The following is a 27047-nucleotide window of genomic DNA, read 5'->3' as shown; positions in this document are numbered from 1 at the left end:
AAGTTGGTTTGACTGATGGAACTCAGATGATAGTTGAGAAAATTGGTGATACTATCCTCAGTGATGATTTGGTCTTACATAATGTGCTACTAGTGAAAGGTTTTAGGCATAATTTACTGTCTGTTGGGAGATTGATTGAACATACTGGAATCCTAGTGACATTTACCAGAACTGGATACATTTTCCAGGACCCCTCTAATTCCAAGATACTTGGTGCTGGAAAAAGGACAAATGGACTCTACTATTTTGTCAAAACTCCAGTTGATATTTGTCAAGGTAATAGTTCTCAGTTACCTAGCTGCAATACAGTTGATAGTATGGTTGATGTACATATGATGAGATTGCCAAATAAAACTGCTACTAGTATTTCTAAGACTAAGGATGATGCTAGAAATACTCTGGATTTGTTACATGCTAGATTGGGTCACCCTTCTCTGTCAAAAATGAAATTTGTGAATGCTGAATGTTGCAAAGGAATCAATGAATACAACTGTGATATCTGTTATAGTGCCAAACAACATAAATTTCCTTTTTCTGTGAGTAACAGTAGAGCTGCTGCATGTTTTGATCTGATTCACATTGATCTTTGGGGTTCATACAGAGTCAGAAATTTAGATGGAGCTTCTTATTTCTTAACTATAGTTGATGACCATAGCAGAATAACTTGGACTTACCTGATTCATAATAAGTTGCAAGTTCAGAAAATTATCTCTGAATTCCTCTCTATGGTCCAAACTCAGTTTAATCAACTAGTAAAGAAAATTAGAATTGATAATGGCACTGAAATAATCAAGGAATCTTGTAGAAACATGTTTGCCAGCAAGGGAATTTTACATGAAAGAAGTGTGCCTTATGTTCCTCAACAGAATGGTAGAGTTGAAAGAAAACATAGAAGTTTGCTGGAAATTGCTAGAGCTCTAAGATTTCATGCAGGCCTTCCTAAGAAATTCTGGGGAGAGTGTGTTCTCACTGCTACTCATTTGATCAACAAAATCCCTTCCAAAGTCTTAAATGGGAAAACTCCTTTTGAGATCATGTTTAACACTCCTCCTGCTTATGCAAATCTCAGAGTTTTTGGCTCTCTGTGTTTTGTTCACAATTCTCACATTCAGAGAGACAAATTTGACTCAAGAACTAAAAGGTGTTTGTTCATTGGGTATCCTGCTGGATGTAAAGCTTTTAAATTTTATGATCTTGACACACACAAAGTGTTTGTTTCAAGGGATGTGATATTCTTTGAGACTGTTTTCCCTTACAAGCTGGCATCTGCATCTGATATTCCAATGATTACTTCTCTTCCTATGATTGATCTAAGCACTAATTCTTGTCAAACTCCTATCTCAAACACTTCTTCTTCCACTGTATCCACTCCTACTCTAAATCCTTCACCCCATATTTCCCTGACTTCACCAAATGACATTGCTCATCTTTCTCCTCCAACTTCTCCTACTCCTTACATACAGACCACTCCTTCTAATTCTTCACAATCTATGCCTACTTCTATTTCTTCTGACTCCTCTACCCATTCTCACCTTCCTCTTGTTCCTAATCAGAGTGTAATTCCTGTTCAAAGGAAATCTACAAGACCTATCAAACCTCCTGTTGTCTTAAAAAAATTTGTTGGAAGCTATGTTCCACACAGAGATGAACCAGAATCACAGACTAGTGAGTCTCTTTCTTTTTCTGTTGATTCTTCTATTCATACAGAAACAGATAATTTTGATGATGATAGTTGGTTATTAAATCTGGCTTTGGACGTTTATGATATCTGGGATTCTCTTGCTTTTTCTGTAAGTCTTTCTTCCAATGATCCCAAAACCTATCATCAAGCTAAAGATGATATTAATTGGATGCAAGCCATGGAGAAAGAAATTATTGCTCTTGAGAGCAATGATACTTGGGATTTAACCTTGTTACCCAAGGACAAAAAGGCAATAGGCTCCAAGTGGGTGTACAGAACTAAACTGAATCCAGATTACTCCATAGACAAGTACAAAGCCAGATTGGTAGCTATTGGTTATCAACAAATTGAGGGAAAGGATTTCACACAAACTTTCTCTCCTGTTGCTAAACTGGCTACAGTAAGAATTGTTATTGCCTTAGCAGCTGTTAAGGGTTGGAATTTGTGCCAATTGGATGTGAATAATGCATTTTTGCATGGATTTTTGGATGAAGAGGTGTATATGAAACCACCTGCTGGTTACACCAAAGCAAAACCAGGTGAGGTTTGCAGACTTAAAAGATCTCTTTATGGCTTGAAACAAGCTTCCAGACAATGGAACAAGGAGCCTAACAAGTTTCTGAAAGTGTTGAAATTCCAGCAATCAACACAGGATTACTCTTTATTCACAAGAAATCTAGATGGAGAATTTCTGGTTCTCTTAGTCTATGTTGATGATATTCTGTTGACTGGAACATCATTAACTCAAATGCAAGAAGTCAAGACTGCTTTGGATAAGGCTTTCACAATCAAAGATCTAGGTCAGTTGGCCTATTTCTTGGGGATTGAAATTCACAGAACTGACAAAGGTATTTTTCTTTCTCAAAGAAAATATATCACTGATATACTTGCTAATGCTGGTATGCTTGACTGTGAATCTGCACCTGCTCCTTTGTCCTGTGGATTGAAATTATCCACTGAAGCTGGTGATCTTCTAGATGAACCAGATGTTTACAGAAGGCTTGTTGGAAGATTGTTGTACTTGGGCATCACAAGACCAGACTTGTCTTACTGTGTTCAACATTTAAGTCAGTTTGTACACTCTCCAAGGATACCTCACTTGCGTGCTGCTCTTCATGTTCTTAAATATCTCAAAGGAACTTTGGACAATGGCTTATGGTACTCTTCAAGTTCTGACTTGCAAATCTCAGCTTACAGTGATGCTGACTGGAGTTCTTGTCAATACAGGAGCAGATCACTTAGTGCCTATGCTGTTTTCCTTGGTTCCAATCTGATATCTTGGAAAACTAAAAAGCAAAAGAGTGTGAGCAAATCTTCTGCTGAAGCAGAATACAGAAGCATGTCTGCAACGGCTAGTGAACTGGTTTGGATACAAGGCTTATTGGAAGATCTTCAAGTTCATATTCAGCTGCCTGTTACTCTTTACTGTGATAATACATCAGCTGAACACCTTGCACACAATCCAGTTTATCATGACAAAACTAAGCATCTCAAACGAGAAATGCATTACATCAGAGAACAAGTGGAAGCTGGCTTCATCAACACTTCTCATGTTCCTAGTTCTCAGCAGTTAGCAGATTTGCTCACCAAACCTCTCCCTTCTTCTCAACACCACTTGTTATCTGCCAAGCTTGGTCTCTTATCCAAGGTCCAGCTTGAGGGGGGAGTATAGAAAATATATAATTTATATTATTATTTTATCTATTTTTTCCATAACTGATTTCTGTTATTAGTTGGTTAGGGTCTTTGTATATATTCCCTAGTCTACTTGTTTCTCAAGCAATGAATTCTGTTTTCATTCACTAAATTCTGGAATACAATTCTCTCTTGCTTACTCTGATATTTTGCTCAGACTCTTCACTTAGCTTAAGGGGACCCTCCAAGTTGTGAAATCCAACGGTCAACCACAAATGAAAGATAGGCGTCCACGATAACACGTTACAACGTTAATTTGTATTCCGATATCTTAAAATTAAGTTATAACATTTTCAAGCTACATGAATATATGAGGTTCACAAATGTACATAATATGACCTAATTGTCACTTTGCCAAGCTGGTAGTTTACCCAACTACTTTGCCAAAAACACATTTTAAAAGAACAAACATGATTTCATCTTAAAACTATGTTAATAAGACAAACATAAGAGGTGAACACATATTTCTAGCTTATACCTATGTGAGTATGTGTAAGTAGTACTCACTGTATACCATGAACTGGCAAGAATACTTTTGAGGATAAGAATATTTTTATTTTTTCCCTTATGACCACGAATTGGCAAGAAGGTAAGAGTTTTATATCTTGATATGTCATATTTCAAACTGTAATATTTGTCATTTGTGTAATTGAGTCGTCAATTTACATGCGATAGAGGTTGATCGGTTAAAAACCGTTCCTTTTTATATAAAAAAAACAGCAGTTATGCTGCAATTAATATGCGGGACATTGATGCATGTGGGTTGTTTTTGGACGTTTGAAATCGATCGTTGGACTTTAGGGTAGAAGACAGATAATTGCCACTCGTGCAACTTCATTCATCACGTCAAAATCGCATCTGGGAAAGGGAAATAGACTTATTTCTCAATGATTGGGATAGTAAGGATAAACTTCATTAATATACCTTAGACCTACATATATATACTTTATATATATATATAAAGTATATTTTTTTTACATTTTAATATACTTGTAACTTCATAAGGGCTTACTATATCTTATCCTCGAGAGTCGAGATATATACGTACTAATTTAAGAACATTCAAAATCTTGTATGAACGTAACTTGGATTATATTTGTCAAACATGCATGAATTATAAATTCTTTTAGGAGTTACATCAAAAACTAAAACAAGAAACGATGTAGCTAGCCATAATTGACGATGTCGATCTCATTTGTGTACAGCGGTGTGCATATGAGTTCAACATACTGCTGGTTTACGTATTAGACTTTGCGATCAAGATTCCATGGTCAACTTATGAAAATTGATAAGAATGTCTCACCAAATTTGAAAATCACACTTTTCATCTATCGTTAAGCATGTACACACACAAATATGTGTATTACATTAACTTACTTACGTACAAAAACACACTGTTGTGTCTTTTATATTAATTATTATTTTTTCGGATCCGAATTTAGTATCGCCATATAAGAAAAGAGGAAAATATATTTGCATTCATAGAAAGTGATAGATGTATTTTAATTTGAACGAGTTCATCTAATAAGATCGAACACAAGTTAATGAAAAGATTTGTTGTCTTAAGTTATTTTGATAGATCCTTTTTCCTTTATTAGCTGGTAATTAGTATCTAATCATGCAAATATTAATCAAATGTGATTATCAACCGTACTAGATATCAATTCTCTGAAATAGTATTGCGAAATGAAATGGTCCAAATTAGACAGATTGAAGAACTTCACAATTCGTTTTCAATTCATGTGGTTCCTGCATGATTTCCTTGTTGCACCTACCATTCCCCTTATCTACAATCTATCCCCTCAATCCTTGTTAATCAGGGCGTCACTCAAGTATATATAATTTATATTTTAAAAATAACATTTTGTTAAACACTACAAGAAAACGTACTATTAACGACATAATTTTTCGTCGTAAAATAACAATTACGATGGGATTACTCGTGATAAGCCCGTCTTGAAAGGGGATGTCATAATTGACTATCCCATCGCAAATATTATGTCGATCATTTGGTTTATTAGATTTTTTGGGCTAGGTTATGACGGGACTATGTCGTAGAACTTTTCACATAAAAAACGGGATTTGAGCACGTTATAAATAGCCTGTCATTAATGAGATTGTTTTTTTTAGTGAAAACTTAATTGTATTTAGATTACTAGTTATTGCATGTGCGATGCATGAGTTTCTTACTTTAAAAATCTGGTTATATTGTGTGTTAATATAGGATAACATACGAAACTTTTGAAATAATAAACTATAATTCATTTGGAGCATAATGAAATTGAAATGAGCATATGAAACAAATAAAGTTAATTTCTAGGAAAAGAAACATCAAATTAAATAGGAAAAGTGCAAAGGATTAACATAAAAAAATGGTGGTTTTCAAAATAAAATATCAATGAAATGAAAGAAATGAGATGAGATGGCATGAGATAACATGACACGTGGCATCATCGTATACAAAATATCCTGTTTTAATATATTTGGTATAGATTACTCTCTTTGTTCCTAAATGTTCTTTCTGTTTTCTGATTTGGTGTTCCTTTTTGTACTTCCCAGTTGGAATCATTATTATTTTTGGCCATCTTTTTTACCAAAATACCCTCATTCTACAATATCCTACCTTTATTTCATTCACCTACCCAATTATTCTCATTGATTTCCCCACTCACCTTATTTAATTCATTTACACCCCTTGTTCGTTCACCCACCTTATTTTATGATTCTCTTAGTAAAATATATATCTCCCTTTCCTTTTTTTTCTTTATTATTTTCTTTCTCTTTCATTTATTCCAAAAAGTAAAATCTTTTACATCCAATTATAACAAGATTTCATTTTTCTTAATCCCCTCCTTGATTCCAACCAGGAAGAACATTAAGCAACAGAAAAAGTAGTATAGATGAGATATCTCTCAACTTAATAAACAAATAGTGTCTAACACGGAGTATTAAATAATCAACATCACTTAGTAATAATGACACTAATAACCAAAATTTCTTACTACATATAGTATGCTTTTACATTAAACAAATAATATTTGGCAAAAAAAAATTAAAAGATTATAAAAATGTAGACACATGAATTATAGCCCATTAATTAACTAGCTCATTCATTCTCACACCCCCAAATCCCCAATTAACAATAGCCATTTTATTAATGTTATTTCTTTTCTTTGTTTGGTATATGGAGCCACAAAAAAAATAACATAAAAGCGATGAAGCACAAACCCGTCCACTCTTTAAGAAACATTCATATAAATTGAAATTTCAACAACATAAAGGGTTTGTGTTAATTTCATCCTGTTTAAGTTGGGTTTCAATCTTCTCACCAGAAAAAAAAAAAAAAAAAAGAAGGTTGGGTTTCAATCTATATTAATACTCTTTTAGCAGTATTTCATGCTTTTAACGTCTTTTGCTTTCTTATCCATATAGATAGGCTTCGTTGCATGATAATTTGATTATGGTTATAGACTTATAGTGGCGGGTAGCAGTGTTGTGTTCATTGACAGAACCAGGAATTTAATGTTAGGGGACAAGGAAAAAAAATGTAAGAGCACATTATGGTAAATACGATCCGAACTCTTGATCAAAGAGTCCAAGAAATCACCACCGAGTCAATGAGCATTTAGTGACGTAATTTAGTGTTAAACACTATAAATCTGTTTTGGGGGGGTGGGGGGGTCGGCCGCCCCCGTCTCCACCCATGGTTGTGTTGATTTGGTGGTGGGGGGTGGAGGACCGGAGGATGAGAGAAAGGGTATTTTAGGAATAGAGATGAGTACGTATGTTGAAAGTAGGATGCATTAGGTCTTATATCCAAGTAGAGTCGTTAAAACCTAACCCGATTCGAGAATCTAACCTGAATCGATTCGGACCCGTAACCGTCCTCCACCCGAAATGTTGTTAAAATAGGAAATCGATAACCCGACTACATCCGAACCGACAAAACAAAGAACCGATTTTGACCCAATACTTCATGACTCGAACCCGGACGCGACACCCAACCGGAAGATGATCGATAGCAGAACTAACCCGACAGGACAATTATCTGAACCCGATTCGACACCCAACCCGACCCGGTCGACAAATATCTGAATCCGATTATAACTCGACACAACTTGTTAGTGACTCGACCTGTGGCGACCCGTTATTCGATTTAACCTGACTTGTTGATAACCCGACTTATCATTGACCAGGCTAAATAGTAACTCTAAACCTCAATGATCTTAATTGTCTTATACGGTTTAACTATGAATATAATCTAAATATCTAATGGACATTTTAATAATCTTAATGGTAAACATTTCCTACTTAGATTTATCATCATTATCGATTTTAAACTAAATGATAGTTGTACACTCACACTTTTATGTCTTATCTATTACTTTATTATATACTAAAAGAGACACCACGAATGACACGTGTCAATTCCTGGTGCGATTTTTTCCCGCCAAAAATCACATTTTTCAAAAAAGCATATCTGTTTTATTTTATTTTTATTCTCTACCTTTTTTTATAAACTATTTATGTATAGAAACAAAATTTAGTTTATAAATTATGGCAATAATAGATACGACGTAATAATATTTAATCTAAGTTGGTAATATTTTAGTCAAATCGCTATATTAATAATAGAAAATATATCACTAACATTTTGGTCAAATTACCATATTAGCATTTTAAATATGCACATTAGATGAATAAATTTAAACGAGTGTGTTAAAAATGTTATAACTATGCAGTAGTTTGGGAGATATTCAGTTAAATATTTTGGAAAAAAATGATCAAAATCTGTGCGTGCACGGGATCTAATCTAATATTCGAATAAACTTGAACCTTTTTTTTGACATAAATTAACTTAAACTTAAATAAGTACACTAATTCTGCGGTTTTGCTTAGACTTAACATCACATGGGTTGTTGTACTTTTTTTGCACTCTCTCTCCTTTTCTTAATATGTGTGCCTATTTCTATTGTGTCAATTAATTAAGAATGGAGGAAGTATTAACTTTTCTTGGTAATTTGGATTTCATTTATCTTGACATATACTTTGTATATAAAATTATAGAAGATATCTCTGGTCTATATTTAATTAATACTTCTAGTACAATAATGATAATGATTAAGTTAGTTTAGATTCATAACAAAATTTTACTTATTTGGAGTAATATTCCACGCTTTAACATTTTGAGATGGTCGAATAAGTCATTGACTCGATCCATATTAACTTTATATATGTATTGACTTGATAAGAACACACGATAAATCGATTACCTTACCGTTTTGAATAAAATTCAACACTTTAAATAAATACGTAGTAGAACATTAATTTTACAATATAAGAAAATGTAACACCCCGACCTCTAATTCAATTATTTAATCATAATTAGCAGCGGAATTAACCTAATTCGGTCGGGACATTACCCGCCGTAACTCCCTCTTGGGAATTACAAGGCAACTATCAATCATAAGCTATTAAACTCCAAAATTCACATAATCATCCTTCTCAATTCCTTAATAAAAGTACGAAACTTAATCAAGAATCTTTACTTAAAATTGTTACAACTTAACATTAACTTAGGTGAACTTGGTAATAGTGAAATCCTCGCCACTACTCGTTTCCGTGGTCCCCAGCAGTACCTAAAACGGAAAACAAAACGGTGAGCCGAAGACTCAGTAACAAGTTACCCTAGCATCGTAACATCATTTCAATTCATTTAATTTAATAAACAGGGAGAATAGAATATAGTAAAACATTTAATAAATCAATATTTCAGAAGCATCATTTCAAAAACATCATTTCAGGAACATTAATTTCAGGAACGTCATTTCATTACTCTTTTTCCTTTTAACAGTATTTATTCTGGTCGTCATGACTTTACAGGAAAACATGGTAGGACGTCTCCTACGAACAGGGGAAGCCAGTGCTTCATAACAGGGGGAGTCAATGCTCCATAACAGGGGAAGCCAGTGCTTCATTTCAGGGGGAACCTTGGTTCCATATCAGGGGAAGCCAGTGCTTCTTATCAGGGGGAACCTTGGTTCCATATCAGGGGAAGCCAGTGCTTCTTATCAGGGGGAACCTTGGTTCCATATCAGGGGAAGCCAGTGCTTCTTATCAGGGGGAGCCTGGGCTCCATATCAGGGGAACTTGACCAGTTCTTACACTTTCATTTATCATGTTTACATTTATTTTAGTTGAACATTAATCAGGAAAATCTCATTCATTCAGGATTGTTCAATAAAACCATTAAATCTCGTTATTTCATAAAATCATTACTTTCAGGAATAATAATTCATTAAATCAATACTTTGCATAAAGCTGCATTATCATAAAACAATTCAATCAAATCATACTTGTAATCCCGCATATCATAGAACATCATTATAAAACATCAATCATTCACAACATTATTCATAAATACATTTCGAAGGGATTGCGGGTACTAGCAATAACTGTTACCTCAATTCCACGATTGTTAAGCGTTGCCCTTGGTTCGTTCTTTCTGAGCTCCGAGTCCGAATTCTTTCAAAATATTAAATTATTGAATTAGTTATTAAAACGATAAATAATTTAAAATTAACATCTTATAAATAATAAGTTTTATATGAATTCATTTATAATTAACGAATTTCAATAAAACATAATTTTTCCTAATTTAATTATTAATCGAAATATCAATCAAAATATATATTTATATTCCATACGTCGATTTACTCAAAATATCATTTAAATTCCATATTTTTTTGTTAAATAAAGCTAGTAATTTACTTTAGTAAAATCGATAATCAAACCCGAAAAGTAATAATGATTTATTAGTGAATAATTATAAAAGAAAATGTTAAAACATTAATATGACTAAATAGAAAATCTGAAATCAACTATCCAATTTTAACTCACCCAAAAGCCCAACTAAAATGGCCCAACTTTAAAATTGGGTTTGAGGAAACAAAAATCAAGATTTCATTTTGAAATCTGATTTTCGGTTTCCTGGGAATGGAAACACGAAGCAGAGGAGGGTACGAAGGAGCACGAAGGGAAGGAGAGAGGCCAAGGGAGGAGGTGGTAGGGTGGCTCGGTGCAGCGCCGGGGTGCGGTACTGATGGTGGTGGTTGTGCGGTGGCGTTACAGGCGAGGAAAGGAGGAGGAGTGCGAGCAAGGGGAAAGGAAACAGGGGAGTTTGGGGGTGTTCTTGGGGCGGTTTTGGGCGGCGTCTCGCCGGGGATTGGGGCAGGAGGTCAATTGATGATGGTGGTTGTGGTATGATGGCCTGGTGGCGTGGTGGCGTAGCAGGGGAAAGGAAAGAGAGAGCAGGGGAGTGCTCGGGAGAAGGAGGAGGGTGGGAGTTTGTGGTGCGTGCGGTGGTCGAGTGGTGTTGGTGATAGTCAGTGGTGGTAGGGGTGGTAGGTGAGGTGGTTAATGGTGGTGGTGGTTTCTGTGGAAGGCAGCCACTGATGGTGGTGGTTCGAATAAGGCAGGAAACAAGGGAGGAGTGGTTTCCAGTTTTGGTTAAACTGATTTTTGGTTGGAAAAATGGTGACAATTTGTGGCTTATTTATAGTGTTGAGTTGAGTGAAATCCTTGGGAATCAAGGCATGAATGTAGTCTGAATTGTGGGTAGAAAGGAATGAAGGAATTCCTTCATTCTTGTTGTTGTTTGTACGTGAATAGCAAGGAATTGAAAGAGAAGGAAAGATGCCAATTTGTTCCTTAGGGGCATTTTGGTCATTTCACTTAGTTAGGCAAGATTTCTGAAAATTGTTCTCTATTTTTAGGAAACTAATTGGAATAGAAAAGTTTAATTAAAACCAAGTTTTAAAATAATTATTTATAAAAATATCGTTAACGAAAAATAAATTTAGTTTTCGAATAAGAACGTTCCGAAATTATTAAAAATCCGAAATAAATCACGGAATAATTTAGATTTTTAAAAAGTAGCTTAAGCTCGTAAAATTTGAAATTTTGTAATAATATTAAAAATTCAAGCGAAATAAAACTTCGTTAATTAACTAAAAAAAAAACTCGAATTTTAGGATTTAAATCGATTTTAAGCTAAATGAAAATAATTAAGCATAATTAATCGAATTTTAAAAATTCGGGGTATTACATTCTTACCCCCTTCGAAAAAGTTTCGTCCTCGAAATTTGAAAATTTGATTTATAAAATGTTTGTTGAAAATTGAAAACAATCGAATAAAAGTATGATGTTTTATTTTAAAACCAAGATCTCACAATTTCAATTCTGACAACGTCTAGCCTTCATTCCGCCATCATCTTTTAGGACTCCGCTTCAACCCGAGACCTAAAACCGAAGAGTAGAGAACACATAAGGGGCAAAATCATATTTTGATCCTTAATCGTCATTAAGGTCAATTATATTCCGCCATCATCTTTCGTATCTCCACTTTATTTCATAGAATAGAACCGAGGAGCAAAGAACATAAAAGGGGCAAATTGTTAGCTTAGACTAGGCTCACATTTTACTTTGTGATATCTTGTTTGAAATATTTTCGACCGAAAGTAGTAACTTTTAATGAAAAATTAAATTATAATTCTGAAAATATACGTATATGTAGTGAAAATAAATATTTATCAACCAATTTCAATACTCGAATAATTTGTAAAAGTCATTTATTATATCAATCTCGTACTCTGAGCTCAGGAGAACTTCCATCGGAGGCGGCTTCCATGTATAACAATTAGACTACCAGTACAATCATGTCATGTCATCATAAACATAATCCATATCATAGAGACATAATTCATGTGAACATTTCAAATTCAACATAAGCATAACATCTAACACACGAGCATGGTTGACCAAAATATAATCATTCATAGAAAGCATAGTCATTCGCACATCATATCGTTCGTGGGCGAATAATTAGAGATATTTCGCTTTCAATTTCTATTGGCCTCTTTGTTGTGGGAATCTTGTCATTGACTTTCGTTATTCGATTCGTTTCGATTTCGATTTCCGATCTTTTCTTTTGCGTCACACAACTTGTCGACTACGTTCGTTGCGGGGGGTTCGAGTCCATTCACGTGACAGGAAACTACATCATTAGACGTACGACTTCGTTACTTATCCTTAGTATTTTAAGTCGACAAACACTTGGGTTGTGGCGGTCAATTCTAAGCCATCACACGTGCCTTTATCAGAAACAATCTAGATTCCAGAAACTTAGTTCATACTACCTGGTTTTACAGACATGTCATTTCGTCGATTTCTTTTCTTAACTCCATTGCATTCCTCAATCATTCATAATTCTTTTCAAACTTCATAACATTCATTGATATTATCGACCTCATAGACAGACTAATTCTCGATAACTTATTTTGGTAAGATCCTTGAAACTTATATGCAAAACTCAATCTCATGCTTTCACCATAAATCATATTTTCCACATAACATTTTTGCAAACCTTACATTTCCTCGCTTAGCTTTCTTTATGGAGATTATCAGGCATTCTTTCAAAAACAATCCTATAAATGATGCGGAAAGGTAGACTAAAAACACCATCAACCTTACTGACAGACTAATTCCTGATAACTTCCTTTGGTATAATCCTCATAACTCTATGTGTGACCTAAATTTCATATTTTCACCATCAATCATGTTTGGTCTCGATCACATAATATTTTTGCATAACTTTTTTAAGATTTCTAGCTTAGCTTCCTTAACATATCTGGAAATATACTTAGGTGCTTATAACCACAAAACAATCATTATGAAAGGTGCGGGGAAAATAACCCATAAAATCAACCTTAACCATAACTTAAACGCTTTGAACCCTGAATAACCTTGATTTAAGTGATGATTCATCTTTTACAAACTCACACTCTTCTTGTACTCTATCATTCATCCTTAAATACAAACTCATGCTCTTTCGGTACTCTAAAAATCAACCTTAAATAATTCATAAACATAAAAGTTCCTTAAAATAATTCATATCCACAAAATCATGCTTTTATTAATTCTTTCATAAACTTCCTTGAGGACATTAATGATCCTTAAACATTTCATAACATGTCCTTGACAAAAGATCTATAACATGATTCAAATCTAAAACAGGAAACTTAGGTTCAAACGTACATAAGAACTAAATTGAAATAGTATCAGCGTTGGCGTCATCTTCTTCGTCAGCTCTCATCATGTAAGCCTTTCCAGATATTGGTGGTCGTGGTGGGTCATGATTAACCCTAGCATTGTTGTTGTTTCGTTCATGATTGGTCGAGGTTGCTCTTCCAGTATCTGTGGGAGGTGGTTTAGGGAAGTCCCTGACAAAATGATCTTTTCCTCCACATCGATAACACGTCTTCGTTCCTGCACGACATTCACTTTCAGTATGGTTTCTCTTTCCACACTTAGCACACCATACACTACGAGCTGCTCTATCATTATGACCTTGGTCTCTTCTATAATTATGGTTTCCTTGGTTTGGCCTTTTAGCTCCTTCATGGTTTTGATTATCATTCTTCCTTTTATCACCAACATTTTGTGCTTCTCGTAGTAATACAACTCGTTCGACATTAACTGCAATATCAACCATATCTTGATAGGAAGTAAACCTTTGAGTTGCCAACCTATCTTGGTATTTCAAATGAAGACCTCGCTCAAAACGGTTCATCCTAGATTGTTCTGTCGATACCAGCTCCGGTGCAAATCTTGACAATTCCATGAACTTGTTTGCATATTCCATAACACTCATTGTTCCTTGTTGCAAGTGTAAAAACTCGTCTTCCTTTTGTTTCCTCAGGGATGGTGGATAAAACTTGTCTCTTAATAACTTTTGCAGTTCGGTCCAACTAAATCTAGGCTCATTCTTCCTTTCCTTATTAACTTTCCACCATAAACTTGCTTGACCCGTTAAGTAAAACACGGCGAAATCGACTCTCCATTCCTTAGGACATTGCAAGGTTTCAAACAACTGATCTATGCGGTTAATCCAATCCTCGAATTCTACAGGGTCGGGCTTGCCATCATAAGATGGTGGGTTCAGGGATGAAAACTTCTTGAACATTGACGCATTTTCGTTCGCATTCGTCGATTTCTTTTTCTGAGAATCTTTGATTAATTCAGCTAACATCGTGCTAACGGTTTCTAATCGTTCCATCCTTTCTTTGTGATCTTCGATAGGTTGATCGTCATAGGGATCATCGTGGGCAACATCCTCGTAGATAGTGTCATCGTTGACATGGACGTTGTGCTCGTTGTGCGCTCCATCGTTAATATCGTTAGTCACCTCGATAGTCGACATTCTGCATAACATGCTCAATCAGGAAAACATACATAATAGGAAAATAATCCCCTATTCAGCCCGTTCCTACACTCACACTCATTTCATTTTAACTTAACATGATTTTAACATATTCTTTTTAACTTATTCCTTAAAAAGTCTTTGCTTAAAGCCTATTGAATTCTACTATGCGCAAAACCCGTAAGGTTTAGCACTTATGGTCCAGAACCTTGGCTCTGATACCAAACTATAACACCCCGACCTCTAATTCGATTATTTAATCATAATTAGCAGCGTAATTAACCTAATTCGGTCGGGACATTACCCGCCGTAACTCCCTCTTGGGAATTACAAGGCAACTATCAATCATAAGCTATTAAACTCCAAAATTCACATAATCATCCTTCTCAATTCCTTAATAAAAGTACGAAACTTAATCAAGAATCTTTACTTAAACTTGTTACAACTTAACATTAACTTAGGTGAACTTGGTAATAGTGAAATCCTCGCCACTACTCGTTTCCGTGGTCCCCAGCAGTACCTAAAACGGAAAACAAAACGGTGAGCCGAAGACTCAGTAACAAGTTACCCTAGCATCGTAACATCATTTCAATTCATTTAATTTAATAAACAGGGAGAATAGAATATAGTAAAACATTTAATAAATCAATATTTCAGAAGCATCATTTCAAAAACATCATTTCAGGAACATTAATTTCAGGAACATCATTTCATTACTCTTTTTCCTTTTAACAGTATTTATTCTGGTCGTCATGACTTTACAGGAAAACATGGTAGGACGTCTCCTACGAACAGGGGAAGCCAGTGCTTCATAACAGGGGGAGTCAATGCTCCATAACAGGGGAAGCCAGTGCTTCATTTCAGGGGGAACCTTGGTTCCATATCAGGGGAAGCCAGTGCTTCTTATCAGGGGGAACCTTGGTTCCATATCAGGGGAAGCCAGTGCTTCTTATCAGGGGGAACCTTGGTTCCATATCAGGGGAAGCCAGTGCTTCTTATCAGGGGGAGCCTGGGCTCCATATCAGGGGAACTTGACCAGTTCTTACACTTTCATTTATCATATTTACATTTCTTTTAGTTGAAAATTAATCAGGAAAATCTCATTCATTCAGGATTGTTCAATAAAACCATTAAATCTCGTTATTTCATAAAATCATTACTTTCAGGAATAATAATTCATTAAAGCAATACTTTGCATAAAGCTGCATTATCATAAAACAATTCAATCAAATCATACTTGTAATCCCGCAAATCATAGAACAACATTATAAAACATCAATCATTCACAACATTATTCATAAATACATTTCGAAGGGATTGCGGGTACTAGCAATAACCGTTACCTCAATTCCACGATTGTTAAGCGTTGCCCTTGGTTCGTTCTTTCTGAGCTCCGAGTCCGAATTCTTTCAAAATATTAAATTATTGAATTAGTTATTAAAACGATAAATAATTTAAAATTAACATCTTATAAATAATAAGTTTTATATGAATTCATTTATAATTAACGAATTTCAATAAAACATAATTTTTCCTAATTTAATTATTAATCGAAATATCAATCAAAATATATATTTATATTCCATAAGTCGATTTACTCAAAATATCATTTAAATTCCATTTTTTTTTGTTAAATAAAGCTAGTAATTTACTTTAGTAAAATCGATAATCAAACCCGAAAAGTAATAATGATTTATTAGTGAATAATTATAAAAGAAAATGTAAAAAGATTAATATGACTAAATAGAAAATCTGAAATCAACTATCCAATTTTAACTCACTCAAAAGCCCAACTAAAATGGCCCAACTTTAAAATTGGGTTTGAGGAAACAAAAATCAAGATTTCATTTTGAAATCTGATTTTTGGTTTCCTGGGAATGGAAACACGAAGCAGAGGAGGGTACGAAGGAGCACAAAGGGAAGGAGAGAGGCCAAGGGAGGAGGTGGCAGGGTGGCTCGGTGTAGCGCCGGGGTGCGATACTGATGGTGGTGGTTGTGCGGTGGCGTTACAGGCGAGGGAAGGAGGAGGAGTGCGAGCAAGGGGAAAGGAAACAGGGGAGTTTGGGGGTGTTCTTGGGGCGGTTTTGGGCGGCGTCTCGCCGGGGATTGGGGCAGGAGGTCAATTGATGATGGTGGTTGTGGTATGATGGCCTGGTGGCGTGGTGGCGCAGCAGGGGAAAGGAAAGAGAGAGTAGGGGAGTGATCGGGAGAAGGAGGAGGGTGGGAGTTTGTGGTGCGTGCGGTGGTCGAGTGGTGTTGGTGGTAGTCAGTGGTGTTAGGGGTGGTAGGTGAGGTGGTTAATGGTGGTGGTGGTTTCTGTGGAAGGCAGCCACTGATGGTGGTGGTTCGAATAAGGCAGGAAACAAGGGAGGAGTGGTTTCCAGTTTTGGTTAAACTGATTTTTGGTTGGAAAAATGGTGACAATTTGTGGCTTATTTATAGTGTTGAGTTGAGTGAAATCCTTGGGAATCAAGGCATGAATGTAGTCTGAATTGTGGGTAGAAAGGAATGAAGGAATTCCTTCATTCTTGTTGTTGTTTGTACGTGAATAGCAAGGAATTGAAAGAGAAGGAAAGATGCCAATTTGTTCCTTAGGGGCATTTTGGTCATTTCACTTAGTTAGGCAAGATTTCTGAAAATTGTTCTCTATTTTTAGGAAACTAATTGGAATAGAGAAGTTTAATTAAAATCAAGTTTTAAAATAATTATTTATAAAAATATCGTTAACGAAAAATAAATTTAGTTTTCGAATAAGAACGTTCCGAAATTATTAAAAATCCGAAATAAATCACGGAATAATTTAGATTTTTAAAAAGTAGCTTAAGCTCTTAAAATTTGAAATTTAATCATAGAATCTAAAAATTAATAAATCGTGTAATAATATTAAAAATTCAAGCGAAATATAACTTCGTTAATTAACTAAAAAAAAAAAAAAGCTCGAATTTTAGGATTTAAATCGATTTTAAGCTAAATGAAAATAATTAAGCATAATTAATTGAGTTTTAAAAATTCGGGGTATTACAGAAAAAAATGATCATAAGTTAAAATCTTGACCAGACCCAATTAGTTATCTGACTCGATCTTGACCCGTGTCCGGGTGTGAACCGCACAAAAAGTTTAATCAAACCGATAATTATCTGATCCAAACTTGACATGAACCCGAAATTACCTGCTACAAAACCAGTTTAAACCCAACTTAATAAGATCCGAACTGGAAACTGAACCTGACCCACATATGACTCGACACGAACCCGACATGTGCCCGAAATAGAAAAACAACCTGACATGACGGGACCAACCCGACCTTAATCTAGGTGATAAAGTGACCGACACTCCGACCGAATCATGATCGGAAACCGAATTACCCAGCCCAGACTCGACTCAAGTAACCGTTTAACAACTCTAGACCCAAGTCCCGTCCCCTACCCGGGGCTAACCCCCCTCCAAGTACAAAAAATACATTGTCCTCTGGTTAGGCGCTCCCTCTATTCTATGGCGTAAATGACTAAATGGTGTGTCACTTGGTCGAATGACACTTTTGCCTTTGAAGATAGAAAATGAGTAAATGACCAATCAATTTCGTTCATATATCGACAAACATTTAAAAAAGTACTACAATATTTAGAAGTACTTGTTGATATGAATCTAACAAAGTAACAATACACTTGATATTTCTTGTACTTTAATCCATATACCGATATACATTGTATTGAATAAAGTTGATCCTTAAAAAGCAAAATCCAAACAACATTTAATACAAACGGAAACTACAAATTAAAGAACATCCGCGAAGGTAGCAGCTGATCGAATACCAAATGTCTATCGACCTTGTGAATAGTGCAGAATTGAAACTGAATACCAAAACTGAGGCAACTAGGGTTGCTTATTGTTACTCATTAAGCTTGAAATTCTGACACAAATCCTCAATGCTTTGGACCCAGAAGAGCAAGAAGAAACTTTCTGTAATCTCCAGAAGTTTCCGAGTGAACTGCATCAACCAATGACTTCTTATACTTCTTCTCATATTCGGCTTTGATGTACTGCATATCAATCTCCACCCTTGTCACAATTACCCTGATCAGTGTTGTGTCATCCGTTCCCAAACCCTTCATTGCTTTTCTTAATACCTGTATTATTGTTACAAAAGGGAGACCATAAGTCGGGATTGTAAATTATTTGATATATTTATCTAATTGATCGCGCCAACCACAAGAAATAGATCAGCAAATGTTCATGCAGAAGACACCGTGGTTTAAATTTCACTTCTACTGTGTGTTCACTTCTAGCTGACTAGGAAAAAATGATATAGATTTGCAAAATGTTCAAGTCACCTTAGCAAAGTATTTTGCTGGGTTATCTGCACATCTTAGAAGTGTCAAAAGAGCATATGCAAAGTTCCCTGATGTTTCTTTCTTTATCGCCTGCACCAAAAACAACGAGATCAGTGAGACTGAAACGGGTGTATGGGAGTAAGACATAGGGATTGATGGGTGACTAAAAGTTATGTACCTTTTCAAGAGAGTGTCCATACATGCTATGGTAAGCTGAATCTATAGCAGCTAATTGTGCCCTGCTTCTCTGACTAAAAATTTTAATGAACATATCCTCATTAGTTCCCAGTTTCTTCTCACCAGCTTTATAGAGTGCCTTTGCATCATTATCAGCAAGGTTTTTATCAACTTCAAAACCTTCATAACGCTGTGCGCCTACTAATGCTACCAAAAGCTGCAGTCAAATAGGTTTAAAATTACTAAGATTCACCAATTTGATTTTAATAAAATGAGAGAAATGGTCACCTTCTGGTGATCTGTGGAAGAATTATATTCTAGATCATGTAACAGATGGATTCCAAACTTTGAATGGTAGATCTGCTTTAAGGTCTGTATCTGGGAGGGTGTACGAGAACATAGCACTTCAGTTGTACCTCTTAGATCATCTGCAAGCAAACACTCCCTCACAACAACAGCATCACGCGTTGCTGGATCATCCATCCAGAGTAAAACAGCAGTCTGAACACGTAATGTACACAACATGGATGCATGCCAGTTAAAATACAGATGATTTTATTGGTGTATACAATTCAGTGACATACTTGTACCTCTAGTTTGTATTCAAAAGATCGAAAGAAAATCATGAATGATAGTATTAGTATATATACCTCTAGTTTACCACTGAGCTCCTTTGCCAACCGATGGAGAAGGTCCTCAGAGTACAAAGGTTCATACTCCTGTCGGATAAGTGCGCGCTGTGAAGCATCACGATGAGCAAGGATATTGATCACGGCTGATGTATCGCACCCAAACCCTGCCAGGAAAAGGATTCAACCAAGATATCAAACATATATAATTCTTTAAATGAAATATTACACTCATCTAATATCCTGCTAAAGCTAATTAGTAGTATACTTATACTTAATGATGCATACACTTTTTTCTCAGGATAATTGATTGATTGTAATGGAATTTCATTAAGCTAAAAATCTGCTAACCTTTCTACCAACATGACTCATCCTACAACATTTCTTTAAAGTTTCCATTGATTACTAATTCTCATCCTACAACATTTCATGCAATAATTAATGCCAAACTGCATACTGTAAAGAAGATGAGATGCTGGGAAGGAAATACAGTACGTAAAACAATTGAATAACACGGATTGAAACATGAAGATAGATAGAAAGAAAGAAACCTTTGAAGGCCTTGTAAAGTTTAACAACATCATCACGAGGAGAACCCGGTGTTGCAGTAACACTCAGAGTCGACATCTTCGTCCCCAAAATCCAAGTTATCGACAGCAAACTTCAATATTCAACAACTATATATGCTACAGAAGTTTGATTCTTTTGATCATACAAGTATGAAATTACGTAGAGATCGTTACTGTTGTATATAACTATATGCACACACAGTGACACACACAGACACGCAAAAGGAGGGAGACTAGACTTTAGACTTTAGACTTTAGGTGGGATAACTTCTACAAGTCATAAAAGGGGGGTGCTAGAACTTTCCAATTTTGAAATTTCCTAGCCAATTCATATATACTCATTACTCATTGGTTGAAATTTCCAAATTCTTTGGAAAGATTGTGTCTGTGTTAGTTGGTAGTCTTGGTGCTCGGTAGTAAATCTATCAATGGTGCAGGACTTCTACTATAGTAAGGCTTTGTTTTGTTCGACTTATTTTGACTATTTCAGATAAGTTTAATTAAAATAAGTTCAGACAAAATAAGTCGAATAAAAAAACTGAAATCTAAATATTACAAAATAAGTCGAATAAAAAACGAAGTATCCAATATGCTGAACAAACAAAGAAATTCAGACAAGCAATCTTGAGTTTCTTTTAATTTTATTTTTAATTTTGGCTGAGTAGACAAGCAATCTTCACTTCATCACACAGTCGACTAATTTGTACACAGTCGACTAAATTGACACTGGATAAAGTTTTCATTTCACACATTAATAAGCTCAATGTAAACTATTCTCTAACAATACGTACATAGATAAATACATACTAATTAACACAAACACATTCTCAATCTTATGGACCCAGGAGAGCAAGAAGAAATTTCCTGTAATCGCCAGAAGTTTCAGAGTGAACTGCATCAACCAATGACTTCTTATACTTCTTCTGGTACTCCGCTTTGATGTACTGCATATCAATCTCCACCCTTGTCACTATAACTCTGATCAGTGTTGTATCATCTGTTCCCAGACCCTTCATTGCTTTTCGTAGTACCTGCAATAGAATAAGGGAGGTCATAAGTTGGGAGCAATAATTTAATGGGAGGAGAAATTAGCACAATTTCTCATAACCTGCATCTGGGCAGAAACTAGTTGAAATTTCAAGCAAAAGTTCCCAAAAATTAACCAAAAAAGCGGAACTACATGTATGGGTTGCAGTTATGGAACAGAGAAAGGCAATAACTACAAATAAGATAATCACCCAAGCTTCTAACAGAGAATCACTTGATTAAATGTATCCAATCGCAAAAATGCACTTTAGTTTCAAAAGTTGAAAAGCTAAAAGAACAAAATATAACAGCATATTGCAGAAAACAATATTGTTACTTAATTAATTCACCCCGTCACTGCTTACTTGAATGCACTTAGTCACTTACACTATACGAATAACTATTATGGAGGCAAAGGGAGGGCATGGAAGGATACAGAAAATAGATGGAAGTGGGGGGAGGAAAGATGTGACCTTGCATTTTCCAATAATTTAAGGGATTTGATTTCTTGAAAGGGAAAGAAATATATGAATCCCTCCGATTCTCCTTCCCTCTCTCCCAAGTACTAATACCTAAACAAGGGAAGATGAACCCCTCCCTAACCTACATATTACTCCACCCAAACACACCAATTAGTTATGAAATTTGATCCATACAATATTGCAAGAGAACTTAATACAGAATACATGAGACTTAATAACAGCAAAATTCCTCTGGCACTTCAATTGTAAAATAACAGCATAATAGCATATAGCTTAAGTCTGTTGCCGGCCATTTTCTCATGTCCATTAATTGAAGCATTATTCCTTCAAAGTTGCTTAAACGTTCTTTTTTTGGTTTGTCATTATTCATATTTGTTTATTGTAGTGTCGAAAAATGAAGCTGATTCATAATGACTAGAAAAACAAAGAAAGATTAGATCATGAAATAGTCAGGACTCAGGAGTCACCTTTGCAAAGTATTTTGCTGGGTTTTCTGCACATCTTACAATTGTCAAAAGAGCATATGCAAAGTTCCCTGATGTTTCCTTCTTTATAGCCTGCACCCAATAAAAACTAGTTCAGCATCTCATATATTTGTACAAAAAATGTCAACCAAAAGGAATACCTTTTCAAGAGTGTGACCATGCATTTTATTGTAGGCTAAATCTACAGCAGCTAACTGTGCCCTGCTTCTCTCACTAAAAATTCTTATGAACATATCCTCATCAGTTCCCAGTCTCTTCTCTCCAGCTCTGTAGAGTGCCTTTGCATCATTCTCAGTGATCATTCTGTCAACTTCAAAACCTTCATAACGCTGTACGCATAGATATGCTAGTAAAAGCTGCATAAAAAGTGACACTTCAACTTGTCAGTATCAAAAGGCATTTACAATTGGGATAGTAAGATTCATCAGATCACAAGTCACAAGTTAAAAGAAAATCATCAGTATGACAAAGAATAGAGATAGTACCTTCTTGTGATCTCCAGAGGTATGTCGTTCTAGATCATGCTCTAGGTAGGTCCCATACTTTGCATGGTAGATCTGCTTGAAAGTCTGTATCTGAGAAGGTGTACGAGAACATATAACTTCAGTGGCACCTCTGAGATCATTTGCAGTCAATGCCTGCTTCACAACAACAGCATCACGCGCTGCCGGATCTTGCATCCAAAGCAAAATCGCATTCTGAACACAAAGGACAAGGCATACAGGTTAAAATTATTTGTATAGCAAAAGGTGAAGCTCACACTAGAAAGGGAACATGACCGGGGGGGGGGGGGGGGGGGGGGGGGGGGTTGTATACCCCTACCACTGTCACCTTATATTCTTCATATCAAAACATAAGTTATGATAAGAAAAACTGTTCAGGCAGTCAATACACAAGTAAGCTAAATGAGCGAAAACTCAAATACTAATACAGATGTTATTACTTATTATAAGTGCAATATAGTGCCTATTAGTTGGTAAAATTATAGGAGTAGACAGTATGAATAAGTTTGAATTTAAAAAGAAAGAAAGCACCACTGACATCATACCTCTAGTTTACCACTGAGCTCCTTTGACAAACGGCGGAGAATATCTTCAGAATACAAAGTTTTGTATTCCTGTTGGATAAATGAACGCTGTGAAGCATCACGATGAGCAAGGATATTGATCACTGTTGTAGTATCACAACCAAATCCTGGCAGGAAGAGAATTCAAAATAAGAATAAGATTTTGAAGTAATAATGCATGTCATTCATAGCTTAGCCTATACTCATGAGTCGTGACGATTAATTTGAGGGTAATGAAAATTCTAACCAGAAGTTAAGGCACTGATAAGCTTAAAATCTGCTGGCATTGGATACTAAGCCATAAACACTGACAGACTTCTAAAAGATATGTGATCTTCAACAGAATTTCAGATTAAATATCAATGCAATCAAAAGTCCATGTAACAAAAAAATAAAAACAAGAAACAAGTTTGTTTGTTTCCAAGCAGTGGCTTTGAGTTAGGGTTGGAATTAGGCTCCGTTTGGTTTAGCGTAAAACATTTCCAATGTAAAATGATTTTCCATGGAAAATATTTTCCAAGGAAAAACACAATTCCAAACTAGTTTTTCTTTGTTTGGTTCCTTAAAAGAAAGTGAGAGAAGATGGTGAAGATTGACGGGAAGAAGAGAGATGGAGGAAAGGTGGAAAAGTGGTTTCACTCCCTTTTAAATGGAAAAGTGGTTTCACCAAACGGAGGCTTAGTCACTAAACAAAAGTATACATGAGTTTCGCTTCCACCTTTTACTACCTGTCCACCAAGATGACTCATTCTACAACAATTCTTTAGCTTTCCGTTGATTAAAAATTCCCTTACATTCTGTTACATACACATGACGCGATACTTCCAAAACTACAATGTCTGCAATTCTGCATACTAGATGGGAACCTAAGGGCACGCTTGGATTGGGTGTAATGGATTATAGGGGTAATAAAAGTCAAACCACCATAATAAAAGGACAATGAAGGTGAATTGAGGTGGTTGCAAGGAGGGTGGTGCGGTGGTATTGTGATGAGAAGTTGTGGTAGTGGTGGTGTTGTGAGGAGAAGGGAGGAAGGGGGGAGTTATTACCCCCTAAATGAGAGTAATAATCACTCTAGTGGGATGGTGGGTAACTATTCCCGCCATGATGAGGGTATTTGTTCCCCTTTTCCTTTTATTTTCTTCTTGCCAACACTAGGGTGCGGTGTTCCCTTTGCCACCAATTCATCCCCACATCATCACCTTCAATTACCTTAGTTTGACTTTTATTACCCCTTTAATACATTACCCTCAATCCAAGCATGCCCTAAGAGGTATTTGATCAAGGAGTAATCAGATAATGCAGTAAGACGAAAAACTTGTTAATTTCCCCCCTAAAATCAGAACCCTGAACCACATGTATCGAAAACGGAATTTAGCCATCAATCAATCATCCATCGCTTTGATCATAAGACCCTGTTAAATGATTACATAATTCTATAATTCATGAAAGAACTTCACAGTTCACACGTTCCCACAATCAACCCTAAATTCGTACCTCATATAACCCTAAATATTCCACACCAAATACAAATTATCTTTGAGGGTTTCCTAATTTAGTAAGAACGAGATTAATTAACCGAGTCAAGAAAATCAAGCTAACATTACAGGGAAACAAATCAATCATCATATATTCATATAATCTAAAAAGATGAATGAAAATCGAGAAAAAATGAATTCGATCGAAATAGTAAAATGAATAGATTAAGAAATGAAGATGTGATTGAATGATTGATTACCTTTGAAGGCTTTGTGAAGTTGAATAACATCATCGCGAGGAGTAAGCGGCACTGGAGGAACATTCACAGTCGACATCTTCGTATTCCCCAGATATCAATTATTGTAACAGTGCAAAGATAAGTTTGATTGTGAAATTGGATTGCGATTTGCGATAGCTCAACCGTGCCAAGAGATAGAAGGTGATGAACTGATGAAATTCGGTTTTTTGTGGCTTAAAATAGAGAATAGTACGGAGTAGACGCAACTACTCCTTCCTCGTGTTCTATTATGTGATGTCCTATCTCGTGATGACATATTAACATGCATGATGTACGGGGATGGTAACAAATAGGAAGGGTCTATAGTCTATACGATAACGGTTGTCTCGCGTACCGATGGCGATATTACGGAGTAGATGTTATTCGGAATACATGATCTATCCGTAGTTGTTAAACGGGTGAATAATGGATGACGGATTAAATTTAATTAATGCGATGGAAATGTTTATTAAAAAAAATATATTTAATTCTTGTTGCAAATTAAATTTTCAAACCGTTTGTTGTTACTTTTTAATAATGAAATAGAAAAAATTATTTTGTTGAAAATAACTATGGAATACGTATTACTCAACACTTGTTACAATTGCAGTTGATCTAGATTTTTTTTAATAAAATATTCATTTGTTAGTCTTTTGATCCTTTCGTTTTGTTCGCAAATGTCGGGTGGATGGATGATCAAACTGAAGTTTTAATCGACCCAAAGTCGATCTGTTATCATCCTTTATCTCACGGCTCACCATGTGAAATTGTGAATCAGAAATCAATTGTTGATGTCTGCATCATAAATAAGTTGCACCAGTAAAATTTGTTTTAAACTTGAATCATAATGATGTTAAGCCAGCATTAAGTCATTTTATATTATTTGGTTAGGGATGGGCATGGGTCCAGGACCCGGTCCAGACCCGGTTGGACCCGACCCATTTTTAAGGGTCTGGGTCTAGTTATTTGAGACCCAATGGATCTGGGGCGGATCTGGATCCATGTGTTTAAAAATGAGTCTAGGTCCGGGTCTAATATTCTCAGACTCAGACCCGGTCTAGATCCGATTCATGTGCCCAGTCAATTATTAGAAATTAGAAATTAGAAATAGGCTAATTAGATACATTTATACATTGGTCCCACTGCAGTCCTACGGACCATCAATAGCAATCATTAAGCTAGTAGGTATACCGTTGTTGTTCATTTTCTAAATTGGCTTTATAGTGAAAATTAGCTTGGAAAATATGGCAAACAAAAACTTTGTTTCAAAACATAAAACAAAAAATTAAAAACTAATACTCCCTCCGTTTATTTTTGTTTGTTACGTTTGGACTTTTGCACGTTTATTAATGTATAATAAAGGTTCTTTTTTTATTATTAAAAAAGTGAACCCAAGTAAAACCTTAATCCACTAGTCATTACAACAACCAATCAGATTGTTTTATTTATCAAAATGAACCAATAATAGAAAAACACACAAATTGCTAACTTACCATACTTGAAAATCGTAAAGAAATTTAATGAGTTGAAAAAATTGGAACAATTAAAATTAAAAGCTAGCACAAAAAATTACAATATAATACTCCCTCTGTATTTATTTAAGGGATACACTTGTCTTTTACGGCCGTATTTATTTAAGATATACACTTGCCATTTTTAGTAACTTATCAACTCCACCATCTAATTAAATAATCTACCCCCATCCCCTAAAATGACATGGTCCCCACTTATTTTACTTATTAAAATATCTACCCAACCCCACTTGTTTTATTTCTTTATTTCATTCAATTCTTCTTTTTCATACCCGTGCCCGGCCAATTGTATCTCTTAAATAAATACGGAGGGAATAAATTTATAAAAGGAAAGATTCTCCCACGTAACATACATTGT

The 27047-nt window shown here is 35.4% G+C and overlaps 2 protein-coding genes across 3 annotated transcripts; both read right to left on the bottom strand.

Annotated features, from left to right (window-relative positions):
* Positions 1-18194: 18194 nt before the first annotated feature.
* LOC110777387 (annexin D5) lies at positions 18195-20769 on the bottom strand. Of its 2 annotated transcripts, XM_021981988.2 has the most exons (6): positions 20325-20769; positions 19795-19940; positions 19433-19645; positions 19146-19361; positions 18968-19057; positions 18195-18763 (listed from the first exon to the last, which is right to left on the bottom strand). In XM_021981988.2, the coding sequence occupies exons 1-6, from the start codon at positions 20398-20400 to the stop codon at positions 18560-18562; spliced, it is 945 nt and encodes a 314-aa protein (XP_021837680.1). In that variant the 5' UTR covers positions 20401-20769; the 3' UTR covers positions 18195-18559. The 2 variants fall into 2 exon arrangements, with proteins under 2 accessions (XP_021837680.1, XP_056698987.1); XM_056843009.1 differs by lacking the exon at positions 19433-19645.
* Positions 20770-20906: 137 nt separating this feature from the next.
* Positions 20907-25401, bottom strand: LOC110777388 (annexin D5). Its single transcript, XM_021981989.2, has 6 exons — positions 25140-25401; positions 23384-23529; positions 22821-23033; positions 22476-22691; positions 22318-22407; positions 20907-21373 (listed from the first exon to the last, which is right to left on the bottom strand). Exons 1-6 carry the CDS (start codon positions 25213-25215, stop codon positions 21176-21178), a joined length of 939 nt encoding a protein of 312 aa, XP_021837681.1. The 5' UTR covers positions 25216-25401; the 3' UTR covers positions 20907-21175.
* Between the last annotated feature and the right edge of the window lie 1646 nt (positions 25402-27047).

This window comes from Spinacia oleracea, chromosome 4 (assembly GCF_020520425.1).
Source record: "Spinacia oleracea cultivar Varoflay chromosome 4, BTI_SOV_V1, whole genome shotgun sequence".
NCBI lineage: Eukaryota > Viridiplantae > Streptophyta > Magnoliopsida > Caryophyllales > Amaranthaceae > Spinacia > Spinacia oleracea.
The sequence above is the reverse complement of the archived record's forward strand: the minus strand, read 5'-3'. Positions and strand labels throughout refer to the sequence as shown.